General features: G+C 48.0%; 1 protein-coding gene and 2 long non-coding RNA genes across 5 annotated transcripts; 2 read left to right on the top strand and 1 right to left on the bottom strand.

Annotated features, from left to right (window-relative positions):
* Positions 1-556: 556 nt before the first annotated feature.
* Positions 557-7,381, bottom strand: LOC135295953 (uncharacterized). Of its 3 annotated transcripts, XR_010357993.1 has the most exons (5): positions 7,066-7,381; positions 6,912-6,994; positions 4,066-4,168; positions 2,814-3,442; positions 557-2,077 (listed from the first exon to the last, which is right to left on the bottom strand). It is a non-coding gene; the product is annotated as an uncharacterized LOC135295953 (long non-coding RNA). The 3 variants fall into 3 exon arrangements; XR_010357992.1 differs by having other exon boundaries at positions 6,912-7,376; XR_010357991.1 differs by lacking the exons at positions 6,912-6,994; positions 7,066-7,381 and having other exon boundaries at positions 4,066-6,871.
* Positions 7,382-9,714: 2,333 nt separating this feature from the next.
* RHOB (ras homolog family member B) lies at positions 9,715-12,095 on the top strand. The gene has a single exon (XM_064411813.1). It carries the CDS (start codon positions 10,031-10,033, stop codon positions 10,619-10,621), a length of 591 nt encoding a protein of 196 aa, XP_064267883.1. The 5' UTR covers positions 9,715-10,030; the 3' UTR covers positions 10,622-12,095.
* A 1,985-nt stretch (positions 12,096-14,080) lies between these two features.
* Positions 14,081-17,625, top strand: LOC135295952 (uncharacterized). The gene is made up of 3 exons (XR_010357990.1): positions 14,081-14,231; positions 14,363-14,489; positions 17,224-17,625. It is a non-coding gene; the product is annotated as an uncharacterized LOC135295952 (long non-coding RNA).
* The last annotated feature ends 813 nt before the right edge of the window (positions 17,626-18,438 follow it).

The following is an 18,438-nucleotide window of genomic DNA, read 5'->3' as shown; positions in this document are numbered from 1 at the left end:
CCAGTGGCACCTGGCAGGTGTTCCTGCCCTGGGGTCGGCACAGGATCCTGGGGACACATTCCTGAGTGGGAAAGGAATGAACTGGCACCCTGCTGCCATGGGGTACTGCTTCTTTCCAGCCACCTGGCAGTGCAGACATGCACACGTGTTCAGACATAGCCTGAGGTGGAATAGAGAAGCAACCCCAGTACAGATGCCTCAGGATAATGCACTGACTGCTGGATCTCAGAGCAATGCTAAAACACAGAACAGCAAACTATCCAGCCTGTATTTCTCTTGGGAGACAGATGCCCTTAAATATGGACTCCAGCCAAATCAATCTCTTAGCCACATAGTAAACATCTTTTGAAAAAGTGCTCTGAGACAGATACAGAGGGAAATCGTTGATTTTTTCATAGAAATGGCAAAAAAGTGAGCTTATACACGTTAAGAAAATATGATGAAATACCTCCCCTGAGTTTCTCTTTTCCAGTTGCAGAGTGGAAACAGATTGCCATCTTTCTATTTCCCATTAAAAAAGAATAAAAAGGTTAAGGTTAAGAAACAGAAACTAAGGTCAGTGTAACAACAGTTTAATTCAGAGATATGTACAGTGAATACTGGGAGTAAAACCCTTATCCTGAACAAAACACCCTTCTGGAGGAAAGCACTTGTTTATTTAGACTGAAAACAGACACCAGCCAATATTCTGCCCAGTGTCCTACTAAGCAGCAGGTAGTGTGAGCTGATTCACCCAGGGAGTCTGAACTTTCCAAGCAGGGGGAGCAGTAAGTGCTTGGAATCTTTGCAAAACTGCCTCTCTCCAGTTCAGTGCTCCACATCAGAGGCACCTGAGACACCTGTGCTCTTTAACTCATCTGCAGACTAATCCTCCCCACCCACACATGCACGTACAGGATGGAAATAACAATTTAAACCTATCTACATAAATACAGCTCTTTGAAAGACTCAGTTGGTGCTACTACCTGAATCAGGAGAGCACTTATGCACAGCACACACACACCCAAGTTGCATGCGGGGGCAGGGGGAGAGAATTTTAAAATTTGGGTACAACATCAGGTTGCATCTAGGGTATTATTATCGACAGAGGGGACAGGAAATTGTGGTTAAGAATGGCCCAGGAGACAAAAGGGAAAGGGTAGGGAAAACAAGAAAAAGAAAGCTCCAGGAAGTAGATGATTCACAGTTACTTTAGGCAGCAGTTTAAGTTTCTCAGTTTGAAGATGGAAATAACACCTACTTATCACCAAGAGATGGGCTGGCAATTCATGTTGAAAAGCACTCAGAGATTCTTGGAAGAAAGGTACTTTTGCAAATGTCATCCTTGAAGCATTTGTTGTTAGGGCACAGCGTGATTGTGGACTTCAAACTGCTACCAAAAAGTGATGTAGAAGGAAAGCAGCAATCCATCCAATACTGAATACTTGGCCAGCCCCAACATTTCTACCCATGATATCATCAACAGACAAATAATGGTGGGAAGAGTGGGTAAGAAAAAAAAAAAATCTTGTGTATTTTGCTAGGTCTCTCACCTGGAAAAACTCATTTGCAAAATGTACAGCTCCAGGTACATAACGAATTTAGAAATTTGTCTTTGTTCTCATTTTGTTTCCTCCTGGGGAACTTTAACCAGGCTGCCAGAGAGATGACACCAGCAGCAAAACAAAGGGACAGACTTCCGTGTTCTCCTAGTTCATGGCAGTTACGCTCAATTAGTGCTGTACCTTTGCTTCAGGATCAGAAGGGGTTTGCCTTAGAATATTTCTCTGTCCATTTGTCCATTTCTGTGTTTCAGCATGTGCCTTCAAACCCTTGCAGTCACATTACTTGCCTGCTTCCAGCCTTGTGCCTTTAATCTCAGTTCATAACTCAGTTCTTTAGGCTGCCAGGACTCACTGCTCCTCAGAAGGGAGGAATGGGAGTTGCACCCAAAATCTTTCCATTTTTGTCCATCTCTGTGCCTCTCTGAGATATTCTGCTTAGGTTGACAGAATGTCTCAGTCTCCTTCCAGATTGTTAATGACTTGCAAAGTTGACAGCATGGTTGCTGGCATTCCCTCTTCTTTATGTCCTCTGCCTGCAAGTGTTACCAAAAGACAAAAATTTAACATACATTCAGATTATAAGAACAAAGAGGGGTAGAAATTGAAGTCTAGACTTTTTCTCTACTTTTGAGGTAGGAATTCAATCATGAACTGGACTGTCCTACCCCAAATCCAGACTGGTTTACCCCTGTTTATTCACCTGTGCCTGAAGAAGAGGCGGAGATAGCACTGCCTCCTTTGTACATTGCATTCCTGATGCATATATGGCCAGCTCCACAAATGAATCCTAGAGAAAGTCAGACCTGCTCTGCCAGTCAGAAGCCCACTGCTATTAGCACAGCAGACTGTTGGATACCTGTATGGTGACACCCTTCCCTAAGGACACCCTACAAGGAAGTGTATGGAAGGAAACTTTGTCAGCACAGCTGTTTGCCACTGAGTCCCACAACCAGGAACCTGGGATTAGATTCACTAAAACACACGTTCTTGTGCTTGTCCCAGTAATGCTGGTTTTTCTGTCCTAGCCTCTGTGTAACTCCCTTGACCAAAAAACCTCCATGGAGAATGGCAGCTTCGTCATTTCCATTTCTCAGGACTGGTTCCACATCTCAAACCTAGAATTGCTCTCTTCAGCCTCTATTGGAGGTGGAGAAAGAAATAAATCCAGCTTTCAATTGTGATGCTTTGCAGACAAGGGATGTTTTCCTCCTATAACATATAAGCAGCCTTTATAGCACAAACACAACAGCAACAAAGATATCTGCTTACCTTTCCACATGATGAAATCCAACCACAAAATAATGCTCCCTTCTCACAAAATTTGTCGGTGCCTGTAGTGTTTTTTTTCCTCCGCCCTTCCTCATGTAATGCACTTGGTTAATGATCTCCACGCCTCTATCATCACCTTCTTTTGTCTTGGCAGAACAGCCCAGACAAGCATATGCCCCAATGCTGGCAGCCTAAGCTTTTCCTTCTGTAGTGTTAATTGCCTCGTTGCCTGGAGTAGTTTTTTCTCAATACTTTAGTTCCGTCTTGGCAGCCACTGGAATAATAGGTACTTCGATTTCTAGAACCCCAAAATCAAGGATGTTTTGCTGTAAGCCAGTCCTGTCCATGAAGAAGCACATTAAAGTAACATCTGTAGATGTCTACATCCTTGTGGAACTCTGGGCAGAGATCTCAGAAACCCACTTTGTCCTTCCCTGACACATCCAAGAGAACGTTTCATCTCTTTCCCTTCTATCTCTGTGTCAGTAGTGTCAGCATTGGCTCACAGGACTTGGGAAGGTGTTCATGGCACAGAGCAAAGAGGAAGCACATTTTACCACAGGGGTGATCTCCAGCTGCAGCTAACTTTCTCCTAAAAAAGCCACTCCTTGAAAATAAAGATGCCACTCCTTGAAAATAAAGATGAAGTACAAAATTACATACTCACAGGATGTGTTTGTTTTTGTTTTCAAGCTTTTGTGAAGAGTAGAATGAGGAGAGGAGAGAAATTCCATTCGTTTGAAACTTCCTTTATCTCCTTTTTTCTCCCCATACTCCTGTCTTACCTTTCTTCCCTATTTTTCCACATATTTTAATTTCTCTGACATTAGAATTTTCTGAAATTGTGACTACCCTGTTCTTGCCTAATATTATAAATCAAAAAATTAAGGTATAAGCCAAATCTGGACGTAACCAAGACTCCTGCAGTACCCTATATTTCTGTTTTATCACCTCAGATGTTGTTTATGGTCAGTGTCCAGTCCATAACAGATTTAATTTTTTTAGATTGAATGACTTAATTTTGTGAGTGAGATGGAGTGCAAAACACTGTAGTGAATAACTTTCCAGATTGGTTTTATTGACATTTTTCCTGCCATGATCTGTTAGTGGAATTCTACAATGGCAGTAGCTCTTCTGTGTGCACCCATGCTGCTTTTGCTCACAGATCAGTGATCACGTGGGAATTAAGAAAGTGTTCTCAGTCTTCACAGTCATGGCTAATTTATATTAAATAGAAGTTTGTTAGACTTACAGGATGGTAATTTCCACCATCAGCTGCCTTCCCTCAGACCAATTTCTTCTAATATTGTTGCTGCCTCAGCTTCCTCGGGTCACAGGTTCTCCTGCAGAGAGAACTGACCACCACACTTCAAAGACCACCATGAAGACCCCAGTAATTAAAGGAATAGGTTAATGTATCTTAATATAGCAAATAAATCTACATGGAAAACCATATGACATCATTGTTTTTTAAAGAAATCTACTGCCAATAAAGTGGAAATTACACAAATCATTAACAAATCACAACACGTTTACTTCAGAAGTTTCCTTGTTCCTATTGCGAAAGCCTCATCCTGTGTGAGCACTCCAGAACTGAGTGTGCCAAGCTCCCTGGTGGAACGTGGGCTGGCAGTGCTGGAGTGTGAAACAGGAGCAGACCTGCCAGAGAGACCCTCCAAACATCACTTTTCAGATCTGCTGAGGCATTAAATAAATGAATTGCAGAATCAAAGAATGGATGAGGTGAGGAGGGGTTATCTACTCCACCCGGCCCTGCTCAGAGCAGGATCAGCTACAGCAGGTTGCTCAGGACTGTGTCCAGCTGGGTTTTGAATATGCCCAAGGATGGAGACCCCACAGTCTCTGTGGGCAGCCTTTTCCAGTGTCTGACCATCCTGAAAGTAGTGGAATGAAGTACATCCACTGGAGAGTCTGAAGAGAAAGAACTTCTCACTGTTGAGGATATTATCCTGAACTCCAGATAGAGACTGAATTCCCTGCTATCTTGTTGGCATTGAACAATCAATTTTTACTGTCTCAGCTTTCCTGATAGACAAAGACTGCAAGGTGTCTGCAGCCAGTAAAGATTGAGAAGAAAGGGAACCAGAGGGTGACAAGTTTGGTCTCTCTGCAGAGAGAACTGTTTCCAAAGGCATCATTGGTGATGTAGATACATGATTAGTATCCATAATAGTTATGTGGCCAGCTCATTTATTTCATTCAGCTACAGAAGGGTTCTTCAACTGAGATGAGGGGTTGTAGGTCCAAAAATTCTAGCCTAAGGATGAGGCCTTGTTTTTATGTAATTTGAACTTAGCTAGAGACAAAAGGCCACTTTAATTTACTGTAGTGGTATAATTTTACTCTGCCAACCCATATTTCCTGAGTCCTATTAAAGTATGAATTTTGTAGTCTTGCTATAAGAACTGGAAAAAAATTAAAACCAACAGCTTCTAACTGACCTTTCTTATTCCTTGGAAGAGCAGTGCCAGTGGATCCCATACAGCTCTTTAGTAATGAAAGCATTTCTTTTTTGGGATGGTGTGCTTTCATGTGCACTGTACTTAGCATAAACCTCTGTATGAAAACACACAGGTCATTTCACCCTCTGCTGTGCCTTGGCATTCCAGTTTCTAGGCAGATCAGTCTGGACTGTCTGCTGGGGGCACTGATCCCAAGGGACTCAGAGTTAAACTCTGCTTTTCTCTGGAAAGCAATGGACCTGTGGTGACACACAGCAAGCTCTGGTTCCTAAACGTGCCAGAAACTCTTTATTTAGGGAGACAGATACAATTTCTGCCTGTTCTCACACATCTACCCAGAGCTTTTCCTGTGCTTTTTCACTGGCCTGTGAACTGCTCATATTTCACTGCCTCTTGCCTTCCTCACTTTGCTGAGAAGCTTTGCCTGTGCAAGGATGCAGGATGCCTGATGCCTGCGTTAGGAGCCAGCATGCAGGACTTTGTGTGCCACTAGAGGACACATGGCTGCCTCAGCAGGCAATGTGCTTACCTGCCTACTTATTGACAAAAAGGAAAAAGATTGCCTTCCCCACTGAGCTTTTGTGCTTTTGGTACAGATTTATGCTTGAACACAAATTATCTGAGTTACAGACATGCCCTTTAGAAAATCTGCTTAAAAGAAGAGCAGGAAGGGAATATAATCTGGAAACAATCTCCAGTAATTCACAGGAATTGTCTTCTCAAAAAAAAAAAAAAGCCACTTAAATTAAATTTAAAAAACCAAAACACCAAAATATGAGTTTTAATCTCAAAACCATCAGCACAAGCAATAAAAGCAAACAAGTGGTGTCTTCTTTCTCCTACTTCATGCTTTCTTCATCAGTCATACAGATGTATGTGGTGCAGCAGAAATAATGCTGTGCTTAGAGAGTGAGAAGATTCAGGTTACTTAAAGAACTATAGTTCAGCATATGGAGATTCATGCAGAAAATATAAAAGCTACAACATAAGTTAAAATGCCCTAAAATACGTGAGCTGGATGCATTCACTAATTACAGATGTGTAATAAGCACAGTGACTTAGGTGTTCCCCAGAGAGGCTGTCACTGGAGTGTACCCCAGCACAGTGAAATGAGTGTCATCTCAGCCTGAGCTGGTCACAGGGCTGAGTCTCAGGATACAAAGCTTCTGGAAAAAAAGATTTATAGAGCATTTGAAACCCTTGGTCAAGGAGTTACACAGTCTTTGCTGAAGTCTGTCTTGCAAGGTGAAATGTCAGGCACTTTGCTTTCAGTGCAACTGTGTGGGAAACTAGAGATGTGAGACTTCACTTGAAAATGAAGCAGTTATGGCTCAGACCATAACTGGGTGCTGCAAATACATGTGCATTGCTCAGTTACAAGAAAAATTCATGCTATGGATTTAACTTGGGTTAGCTAGACATTTGTGGAGTAATTCCTTTGCACAACTTGGAAGCTGGAACCAGCAGACAATTTGGATGAGGCCACCCTGCTTTGAAGCCTTTAAAGAGCTCAGCAGCACGAATGTGGGACACTTGAGGCACACCGGTAATTGCCAGCAGCACTCTGGGCAACAACAGAGCCATGTGCTTTGAAATGAATAAAGTGCTTATTTACCTGCCTGCCGTGGCACAGCACAGATGCGTCGATCCACGCAACTGTTCATTTGCATTATTTCTATTTAACAAAACGTTGTGCTCCTGAAATGACAAAACCAAACATGATTCAAAAGTCAAATACAAGCGGAATTAGAAGTGTATTTAAGCAGCACCTCTCACTCCAGATGAAGCAGTCACAGCTTCTCCTGCTGCTGCTGCAGAGAAGGATTTTTTCAGCTGTGGATTTTCCCAGCTGTGGATTTTTTACAGGTGTGGATTTTCCAGCTGTGGATGTTCCTAGCTGTGGATGTTCCCAGGATTTTCCAGCTGTGGGTGTCCCAGCTGTGGATGTTCCCAGCTGTGGATTTTTCCAGCTGTGGATGTTCCCAGCTGTGGATTTTTCCAGCTGTGGATTTCCCAGGATTTTCCAGCTGTGGATTTTCCAGCTGCAGATGTTCCCAGCTGTGGATGTTCCCAGGATTTTCCAGCTGTGGGTTTCCCAGCTGTGGATGTTCCCAGCTGTGGATTTCCCAGCTGTGGATTTCCCAGGATTTTCCAGCTGTGGATGTTCCCAGGATTTTACAGCTGTGGATTTTCCAGCTGCGGATGTTCCCAGCTGTGGATGTTCCCAGAATTTTCCAGCTGTGGGTTTCCCAGCTGTGGATGTTCCCAGCTGTGGATTTTTCCAGCTGTGGATGTTCCTAGCTGTGAATGTTCCCAGGATTTCCCAGCTGTGGATGTTCCCAGCTGTGGATGTTCCCAGCTGTGGATGTTCCCAGGATTTTCCAGCTGTGGATGTTCCCAGCTGTGGATGTTCCCAGGATTTCCCAGCTGTGGGTTTCCCAGCTGTGGATGTTCCCAGCTGTGGATGTCCCAGCGGCGCAGGGCGGTGCAGTGCGCGGAGCCGCCGCGGGAGGGCGCTGGGGCCCCGCCGTCAGCGCGCCGGGGCAGCGGCGAGTTCCCGGGATTTCCACGGAACAGGGAAAACGCACAGCGAATTCCCTCTGCCTGCCTCCCCGAGCGGCTTTAACCTGCTTGGGACTGGGGAGAAAACAGCTACGAGGTGCCAGGGCAGCATCGCCGGGAGGACGTGGCAGCGCGGGGATGATTTCCGCGCAGTTTTGGGAAGAACTGAAGCCGGCGAGCAGTGACAATGGATTTAAAGGGGCGATGCAAGAAATTTGGCCCGCTGGAAGGCCACAGGTACTGAAGAACATCCGTGTCTATGTCTACACTTTACTGCTGGATTCTTAAAAAAATCAGCTTGAATTTATTATGTCCACATAAAATATGCTGTACAAAGCCCTGTAAAATCAAGGTACAAATTCGTCTGTCAGCATCCAGGGACATGCTCTTTTGACTGGGAGTAACAGGCATTACAAAAATCTAACAGAAAATGAATTTTATTTCAATGTCTAGGATTAAACGAACCTTTTGCCCTATTGACATACACCCCTGTGTAGCAGTCTGCTGCAAGTAACCTGTCAGGCGATTTGATGGACTCAGTGATGCATTCACTCTCCAAGTGGGTATTTTAAAATACAATTTTTTAACAACAACAGTATTGTACAAACCACTCATTTTTGTTCCATTCCCTAATGCCACTGCTGGCTAGGAAAACGAGACACTCCTAATCCAACCCCGTGGGAGCAGGACACCGTCTGCGTGGGAAAGCTCGCAGGGAAGAAGTTCGGGACAACAAACCCGGCTGAGCAGCGACAGCTGCACCGGGCACCGAGCGCGCCGCTGCCGGCGGTGTCCGTGTGTCCCCCGGCTCGGCTCAGCCCAGCCCAGCCCGGCTCAGCCCAGCCCGGCTCAGCCCAGCCCGGCTCAGCTCAGCCCGGCTCAGCTCAGCCCAGCCCGGCTCAGCTCAGCCCGGCTCAGCTCAGCCCGGCTCAGCCCAGCCCGGCTCAGCCCAGCCCAGCCCGGCTCGGCTCAGCCCGGCTCGGCTCAGCCCGGCTCAGCTCAGCCCAGCCCGGCTCAGCCCAGCCCGGCTCGGCTCAGCCCAGCCCGGCTCAGCTCAGCCCAGCCCGGCTCAGCTCAGCTCAGCCCAGCCCGGCTCAGCCCAGCCCGGCTCGGCTCAGCCCGGCTCAGCTCAGCCCAGCCCATCCAGCTCCTCCTGTGCAGGGACTCGCCCCCTGCCCTCCCCGCAACCCCGCTCTGCAGGGCTTTGCGCCCCTTTATGTTCCACGGTCATTTTTTCATTGCTGCGATTTCCCACATCCCCGTAAATTGTGACCCAGGGCCAGTTCATTTCAAGCCTGAGCTGAAGCCTGCTTCTCCCGGTTTACAATTCCTCCGCTCCCTTTTGGCCAAGAGCTGGCCAGAGTCGAACATGATGGCTTTTTTAAGGAAGGGAGCCGAGCGCTTTTCAGTAGCACCCAGCGGACGCTTTCATTTTATTCACCCGTCTGCAATAGTCTGTTCGCTTTGCCCGGGCTTTAAAGCAGCACCTGGGACGCGGCGGCGCGCCCCGCTCCTGCCGGGTGCCCGCCCAGTCTCTTCACACCGGCCATCCCGAGCGGCGAGGCTGCGGCGGGGACCGGCCCTCCCTGCCCTGGCGCCGGGCCGGGCTCCCCGGGGCCGTGAGGGCTCGGACCGTGAGGGCTCTCGGGGCCGTGAGGGCTCGGACCGGGCCCGGAGCTCCCGGGCCGCCCCCGCCGCGACCCCGCGCCCGCCGCCCCGCCCGTCTCGGCCCCGCCTCCGCCCGCGGCCGCCCGCCAATCGCAGCGCTCTCCGCCGGGGATGACCTCACTCCTTGCCTTCCCATTGGCTAGCTATATTAAGAAAGTCGCGAGCGCCTTTAAATAGCGGCGCCGGGCCGCAGCTTGCGGCAGTGGCTGCGCGGAGCCGGTGCTGTGCGGGTTTTTACCGTGAGGGCGAGAACCGGCGGCGACGCTTCCACCGCAAGGCTCCGGTACCGGCGGCGCTCCCCTACGGCCGTAGCGCTCCCCCGAGGCAGGGTACGGCGGCGCGGTGCCGGTGAGCAAAGAGAGCAGGGCGCGCCCGCCTGCCTGCGCGGGCCGGCTCGCCACGGTGCCCTGTGAGAAGCGAGAGGGAGCGGGAGGCGGCGGCCGCGGCGAGGAGGGCGCTGCCATCGTCCTGCTGCACGGCAAGGCCAGCTTGGCGAGCCTGGCCATGGCTGCCATCCGCAAGAAGCTGGTGGTGGTGGGGGACGGTGCCTGTGGCAAGACTTGCCTCCTCATCGTCTTCAGCAAGGACGAGTTCCCCGAGGTCTACGTGCCCACCGTCTTCGAGAACTACGTGGCGGACATCGAGGTGGACGGCAAGCAGGTGGAGCTGGCCCTGTGGGACACGGCTGGCCAGGAGGACTATGACCGCCTGCGTCCCCTCTCCTACCCGGACACCGATGTCATCCTCATGTGCTTCTCTGTGGACAGCCCGGACTCGCTGGAGAACATCCCGGAGAAGTGGGTGCCCGAAGTCAAGCACTTCTGCCCCAACGTGCCCATCATCCTGGTGGCCAACAAGAAGGACCTGCGGAACGACGAGCACGTACGGAACGAGCTGGCCCGCATGAAGCAGGAGCCGGTGCGCACCGAGGACGGCCGGGCCATGGCCATCCGCATCCAGGCCTACGACTACCTGGAGTGCTCGGCCAAGACCAAGGAGGGCGTCCGGGAGGTCTTCGAGACTGCCACCCGGGCGGCCCTGCAGAAGCGCTACGGCACCCAGAACGGCTGCATCAACTGCTGCAAAGTGCTATAGGGCGTGTCTGGAGCGCGGCGCTGGGCTCAGCGCCCGGGTCACCTGTTGGCAGGTGCAGAGGAGCCGGGTTACACACGCACACGGCACCCGCCTGTCCCCTCCCTAGGGACTGGCTGTGGACGGGCTGGGGGCTGAGGGAGGGAGCACGCTCCTCGAGCCTCGGCCGAAAAGGGTTGTGCTTGCTCAGCCGTGGGGACGGAGGGAGGGGGGGATTGCATGCCCTGAGTCTTGGGAATAAAGTGGGGAGAAGCCTTCTCCTACCACTGGCCCCTGCGAGTTAGTCGTGGACTCAACAACAAAAAGCTGCTGAGACTGGACTGAGCAAACGCTGCGCCCGGTTCTGCCCCTTCGCCAACACCTGCTGCTCCCGGGCAGCCTCCTCTCTTTTGCAAGAGGAGGGCGGTGGAGCTGAGATGCTCGAAGGGACTTCTGCCTCCTGCCTGCATGTGCCTCCAGCCAGGCGAGCTGGGGAAAGGGGCTGCCTCTCCCAGGCTGCCCGCAGCATCCTTGCTTCTCCCTCACGTGTTTCAGCCTGAGCCTGACCTGCTGTGGAAATTAGTGCCCTGAAGACCGAGACTGGGAGGGGAGGGAAGGGTCATCCCAAGCGAAGCCTGTATATATGTTACCTTTTTTGTCTTGTGCAAACTGGGGGAGTGCAGGGGGTGCTTATTTAAAGTGAGGTGGGGAGGGGGTGCCCAGGTGGGACTTGTGTTGTGCAAAGGAACTTGCCCTGAGTGACTGATGCCTGCTGATAACAGGAGCCATGAACTGACTCCAGCTGCAGAAGCCACCAGGCCAGAAAGTAAAGCTGAACTGTCCTGCTTGCTGGATATCCACCTCCTGACAGATGAGGCAGGGTGAGCAAGGGGATGATATTGCCATATTATGATTTTGGTGCCTGCTCCTTACTTTTAATGTTGTCTCCTGCAAGTGTGTTGATTTGGGTTTATTTAAAAGTTTATTTTCAAAAGATGTTACTTTGCACAACTCGGTGGATTTTTTTATGTTTAAATTAAACACTCAATGCACTCATCATCTGCATACAACACTGTAGCATTGGAAACATTCTTACTCAGTAACCTCATCTGGGTCTTGTTCAAAACTGATTTCAACACAAGACAAAATAAAACCACTGTATATTTTTGCCTTGGAAAAAAAAATGGGTGAAAGCACTGTTACTTATGCAGTGAGTACATCAGAGTTTAGTACTAAGGGCAGTTTAAAGAATCAAGGTTTATTTAAAACTTATTTTCACAAGGTGGCCAACCTGGGTGAAAATAATTTTCTGTTTCTCTGGTTCAGAGAACAAATGTATCCATTTATGTTTGTTTACTTTTCTCCCTCTTCCCTCAACAGTGGTACTGAGACTGTTTTTAATAAACTGACATGGCAAAAACTGAGATGTATATGATGTTTACATAAAACTATAGTGTATGCAGTTTTTTATGTAAAGTATTAAAAGATTCTATGCTGACACTTGTGAGAGCAGTGTTGTGATTCACGGAGACAGTCCTCTGCTTGCAGCAGTACACCTGGGTAGAGCTGAACTAGACCAGAGTTTGCCCCTTGCCTACACTTGCTTTTATTTGGCTTTTCTCCACTGGGTGAAATACCTGTCTGGCAGCTTTTAGAGGATGGTGGTTTTAATTCCCTTTGGGGGAGCTGCTTCCTTAGTTTTTTTTCCTGTGTGTGGCATATGGAAATGTACTCAAAAGTCAAGGTGGTGACTAATCATCCTTGTTGTGGGTGAGCACGGGCAGCCTCTGTGGCTGTGCTTGGGCTCCCAGTGAGCTGATGTTGCAGCAGAACAGGCACAAAACTGAAAAATAGCACTGGCTGTAAGGATTGCCTTTCAAGGAAGTATTTAGATAAAAGCAGTTTTTATTAGTGGTCTCCCCTTTGCTTGAAGTGCACCCTGCTTGCTGCAGCAGGGCATGGGGCAAACACTGCTCTCTGTTGAGCCTGGAGTCTCCAGAGCTGCCTGGATGGATTTCCCAATTGCTGGCCTCATTAATTCCCATGGCAGCCTGAGAACTCTGGGCCTGTGTCAGGGATGCCCAGCAGGGCACTGAGCCTGTCCCTTCCCTCTTTGCCTGGGCAGGTGCCCAAGGCCCTGGGCTGCTGCCTGTGGCTTTGCCTCCTGGCAGGGAGAGGTGGCCTCATGCAAAATGTGATTGTTGCTGAACAGTAAGACCTATGCCCAAAGTGCTGATGGCTCCTGTTTTTTTTCCCCCTGGAAAAACTTCCTTGGATACCTTCAAGTGAAATCTCAGGACAGGTTTCTATTTTCATTAATCTTCTCCACTACTTTTGCAGAGATGTGAGAAGAGAGTTGAGCTTTTTCTGGTTTTGACCTATGAATATCTGCTAGGGTACATATAGTTCAGAAATGTTAAAAAATACCAAAGCAAGGAGAACACATGGAGTGGCTTTTGCTCATTTACTCACAGAGGGCTGAAAGTGATGGGGCTTTTCAGGCAGACTGACACAGAAATAACAGGTTCCTTGTTCAACACCTGGGAAGTCAATCAGCCATAATGTGAAAATGCTGGAGTACATGCTCAGTCCATGCTGTGAGTTTATTACACTGTTTCCTACAATCCTTAACAAAAGGCAGACACATTTACACATAGCCAATTTAACGAGGATTTCTTGAAAGGTACAGAAGACTTGGGTTTTGGATATCCTTTTCAATTCTCCTCATACTCAAATTTCAGTTTCAGTTCTCTGGACAGTCAGTGTGTGAGTTTCTTATCTTCAGTTTGCGAACGCTAAAATCAAACATCTTTTGAAAGAGATCTCAGATTTGGATGCTTAAAGGACCATGGCCAACGGGGCCCTCATTCTTGCAGGGGGACTCAAACCCCAGCTCTGTGCAGAGTAACACTCTTACACCTGATGCCAGCCATTGATGTTATACCTTCTCATTAAAATGATTGCAATAGCTGAAAACCTTATCAATTCAGTTAGACTGCAGCAACAACTAATCTTCTCAAAACCCCAAAGGAGAAAGCATTACTATTTGTATTTTAAACACTGGGAAATGGGTTAGCATTGCATCCCTGTATAATTAACTATACCAATATTTTCCACTGAGGTGCTTACAAGGTAATTACATTCATTATTTCCAATTGGATCTTTGCCCAAGTCAGGGATACTGCCTCTGGCCCAAGGGAGAAAAGCTGCAAGAAAGCACATTTTGGTTTTAACCAAGCATGACCTTTAACTGAGCTGCTTGTGAAGCTGAGTAAGCCACCAGGGTGAGGTCACTGTGGGAGTCCACCCATTGGGGTTAGATGGTGGGATCAGAGCTCTAACGTAACTCCTTTGCTTTGTGTCACATTGCTGGGCTTGCTTTGGTGGAGGGGAAACATAAGGTGTGGCACATCCCACCCTTTGTGACTCAGACACCCGGCCAGGGCCAGGCTGTCACCCCACAGTGAGAGAGTGTCACACTGACCAACTCCATCTGACACCCGGACAGGGCCAGCCTGTCACCTCACAGTGTGAGTGTCACACTGACCAACTCCACCCCACAGCTGCATCCCCCCAGATGTACCCAGAGGATCTTGCACCTTTGGGGTCAGGCAGGCTCCTGAGCTCAGGGCAGGTGCCTGACAACCTACACCCCGTATTCGGACAGAGGATTGGTTTCATCTGGACCTCCCCTTGCTTATCTTCATCTGGTCCCCTAATTCATATTCATCTGAGCCCTGTCTGTCTGCTGTAACCTTTTGGCAGGAGAAGCAGTGATGCTGAGCAAGTCAGAGCATCAAAGGAAGGTCGACCATTGACTCACCTCACAGTCCTGTGCACACTGCTGGGCAGAGAGGCTTTTGCCAGCTGTGTCCACACACTACAGAGATGAGTAAGTTGAGGAAGGTTGTACCTTCACTTATTCTGTTCAAGATGAGTTCAGCTTCTGCTAAAGTTGTTTCTTCTCATGCGAGCCAGAACCCTGTGATGGTGCTGTCACATCCTTAGCATCAAACTCTGGAAATGTAGGGGCACCTTGCTGAAAGGCCCACTCATCATCTCCATCATTCTCCATTCAAGAGAGGAGACCACTTGTGCACTCCCACAGGGTTCCCAGGCTGAACCCTCTGGCAGTGTGAGGGTCTCTTGTCAGGGCAGACTGAAGATGAAGCCACCCAGGGAAGGTCAGAACCACCTTTTGCTCCTTTTTCACTTTTTACCCACAGCAGCTGTAAGTAGCCCTTGCATGATCAAATAGAGAATCTCTGTGTGGAAAGCACACTCCATAGGGCATGTCAAACACAGAATAAGTCATCTTTGGTGGGAGAAAGAAGTAATTAAATCTCCTTGGTACTTCTGGCAGAATATTTGTTGAAGCACTTGCTATGCATTGGAATTAGGCTCTTTATGCTTGCTAGTTTTTTTAACCCTCACATAACTCCAGGGGGGTTGCACAAGTGCAATTGCAGATGTAAAGGCAATGTCCTCTTAATGGCTTTCTGGGTTTGCAACAATAAATTAGTTTAGCTTAATTTGCCTTACATTATGTTGTACGGGTTACAAATCTTTTTTGGCAGCTCACTATGATGCCTTAAGTTTTAGCTTTCATATTTTTTCATATACTGCATTAGTATATAACTCTGAACTTCATATAAAGTGTTAGCAAGTTCTCTTCACAGTTTAGTCACACAAACCAATCCTTTTCAGCCCAAGAACCAAGGACACCATTGCAGCTTCAGGCCCAAAAAGTTTAAACAAGAGCAAATTGAGGAGAGCAATCTGAGAGGATGGGACTTCACAATCTGAAGCTGTAATTGGATAATTAATCCCAATATGTAAATGGACACACTTATAAAAGTGTGAAAGCATGTGACCTGCTGTCGATCTTGGGTCCATCTTGGGCGCAGCCTCAGCCAGGCTCTTGTACTGCCCAGGGTGTATCCTTTGAAGGCCCTTTAATAAATACCTACTTTATTCCCTTAACACTGTCTAGCCTCTGTTCTAGGTAGCCTCTCAAGACATCGAGTAAAGATGTGACACAAACTCCTACAGTAAAAGAAAAAAAAAAAAATTACTGTAAGGGACTCCACAAGTATATTACTTGAATCAATGTCACTAACAGTAATTCAGTCACAGATTTTATTCCTTGGCTGCAGAACTAGATGATGTTTAAGGTCCTTTCCAACACAAACCACCCTATGTTTCCATGATTCTATGTTTTTAAGTGCTTGATTTGAGTAACCTGATGTAATGGATAGACATTTTCTTCAATGCTACTACAGGAAAGGAATGAGTTGTACTTCCCTCTTCCTTCCTTGAATTTGTCCATTTTTTTGTTGAGAGCAAGTTTTCTTCAGGCTTGCTGCCAGTGGCAGTGGTAAGCCACAGTCTGTGAAAAGCAGCAGACAGGTAAATTCAGTTTTGTGGCCATGCACACTCTGCACAGGACAGACCTCTCCAGTTCTGTCACAGGGGCCATGAAGTGAGAGGTGTATGTGTCAGCAGTGTATCATCCATCCATAACTCAGAAGTTGATACTATTTGGTGTAATAACAGCTGCGGGCATATCTGCATTCCTTACATGATTATCAACCTGCTGCTGAAAGGTGGGGATGTTAGAGGGGGTCAAAGCCCGAGGCACTGATGTGATACCTTACACTGAACTGTAGCTGCGGAGTAAGAACATTACACCGGTGCCTACAGCACCAACTCACTCAGTGTGTACATTTCCCTCCTCCCTTGCCAGTCTGTGTGGGTTTTGTCTGTGTTGCTAAATCTTGCTTTCCAGTAAAGGGGACCAGTGGGTGGGATTTTATGCTAAATGCTTAGTTCCGCTGCTTTTAGGTCATTCATGGGATTCTGCATTCAAAGCTTGCTCTGGCAGGGCTGTAGATATGGATTTGGAAACAAAGAGGGTTTCCTGGTGGGAAATCACCCTCATTTGCATACGAATGTCCCCTGCCCTCCCGGCTGCAGGGAGAGGAGGGTGGTGCCAGTGGGGAGCCCCCAAGGCTTGGGGAGTGCCCAGGGCACGGGGAAGTGGGAGGCAGGATCTGCCAGGAGTCTGCCCTGGAAGAGCCTTTCCTCTGCTCCTTAACTTTTGTGCAGCGGGGTTTTTATACCACGAATTTTGACCCTGGAGCCCTTGTGCGGGGCTCTTCCCTCTGAGTGCAGCAGCACAAGTCGGGACTGCAGGATCGGGTCCCACTTTGCTGGATTCTCTGGGTCTGATGGCAGCAGCCTGACCCTTCCTGCTCACAGGCATCCTTCTCATGTGGTGAAAACAGCGTGAGTTCTAGACCAGGAGTTTTTCATAACGTGTGTGCAAAGCTAGATGTAGTCACACTACTTGTGTAAACATATAAAAAGAAAAAATCCAGGGTTTTGTGCTCAAGGTTCTTACAAGAGCATTTGGACACTGTGTTTTTGACAAATTATCAGCTTGGAAAATTTTGATGAAAATCATGGCCTGGTGTGCAAGTCTAAGAACACGAGAAAGACAAAGATAGATATGTATCTTTTGGGGGGTTTAAACCAACCACCCATGAGTGTCTAAAAGAAACTCCCAAGTTTCTAAATACTGCTTTCTAAAAGTCCTCACAATTAATTTCCATTTTCTCTGACAGTCATCTTGGAGGGACAGTAAAATGTTGGCATCTGGAGGCACAAGGAAACTGGATGGGAGAGAGCTCATGTCAAGACAGCGTGTACCAACACACCTTCCCACGGTGAGGTGAAGGGCAGGAGGATGGATGTGTGTCTCTCCATGGAAGTGTTCCCAAACAAGGTCCTTCAGCTGGGGAGCTCATTCCTTCTTGATGGTGACAGAACACTTTGCATTGCAGTGATTGCTGCATTTCACTCAAAACACTCCCAGTGATTACTGAAATGAGAGGCTGGAAGAAGACACACAGACACACACACCAGTAAAGTGGTGACAAGGAAAGCAAATTGTAGTAATTATCTTGCAGCCAGGAATTTAGCGAAGGTGTGCCTAATGCCTGAGCTCTGTGCTAACAGCCCTGGCTCCCAGACACCGGTGGCCTCTCCTCTTGGGTGGGCTCAGATTTAACACCATCGTGTGAAATTCAGAGCGACCATTCTCAGCCTACATTCATCCGGGAAGATTTCAGGCTGGAAGAAGGGCTTTGATTTCTAAGGGATTCTCTGGCTTTTCCAGCGGTACCTCTGGGTTTGATGCAAAGCCATTCCTCTGCACATTTTTCATCTAAAAATGCTGTTAATTCTTCATCGTGTCAGGGAAGCAGCTAAGTAAGGATGGCAGGCTGCTTCACTTGCACTCTCAGACTGACATTACCGTAGCAGTTGTAATATGTACTCTAAGACATTGGTTCCAGCCACTTTTTACTCTCCTTAGCCTAAGCACGCATTTGAAACATAAGCTTCTGTAATTCTGCATCTCACAAACTAGGCAAAGGAATAAGCCAGACATATTTCTTCCATCTGATCACAAGAAACTAATGACCACAGTCACTTAAAGGAGTCTGTGCTGGGCCCCTGAGCTGGGTGCAGGTACCTGGCAGGTTTAGGGACCCCCATTTCTCTGCACACCCTGCAGAAATGCCCATGGAAGGAAGGCTTTTTCCTAGCTGATTGCTACCAACACCATGCTGAAGGTGTGCAAATGCTGAGGAAAGCCAGGGCAGCTGCCCTCAGGTAGCTGAGGGTGGGTGTGTTTGGTGCCAGCATCCTCAGGGTGGGTGTGTTTGGTGCCAGCCTCCTCCTGCCAGGGGACACACTGTCACTAAGGGCTGGGGGGCTGGTGCACAGTCACCTTGCAGGGAGACAGTCTCCCTAATACCATATAGCAGATAAATTGT

This window comes from Passer domesticus, chromosome 3 (genome assembly GCF_036417665.1).
Source record: "Passer domesticus isolate bPasDom1 chromosome 3, bPasDom1.hap1, whole genome shotgun sequence".
Lineage (NCBI taxonomy): Eukaryota > Metazoa > Chordata > Aves > Passeriformes > Passeridae > Passer > Passer domesticus.
The sequence above is the reverse complement of the archived record's forward strand: the minus strand, read 5'-3'. Positions and strand labels throughout refer to the sequence as shown.

Coding starts and splice junctions, on each gene's coding strand:
- RHOB (XM_064411813.1), top strand. CDS start 10,031: ATGGCTGCCATCCGCAAGAAGCTGGTGGTGGTGGGGGACGGTGCCTGT.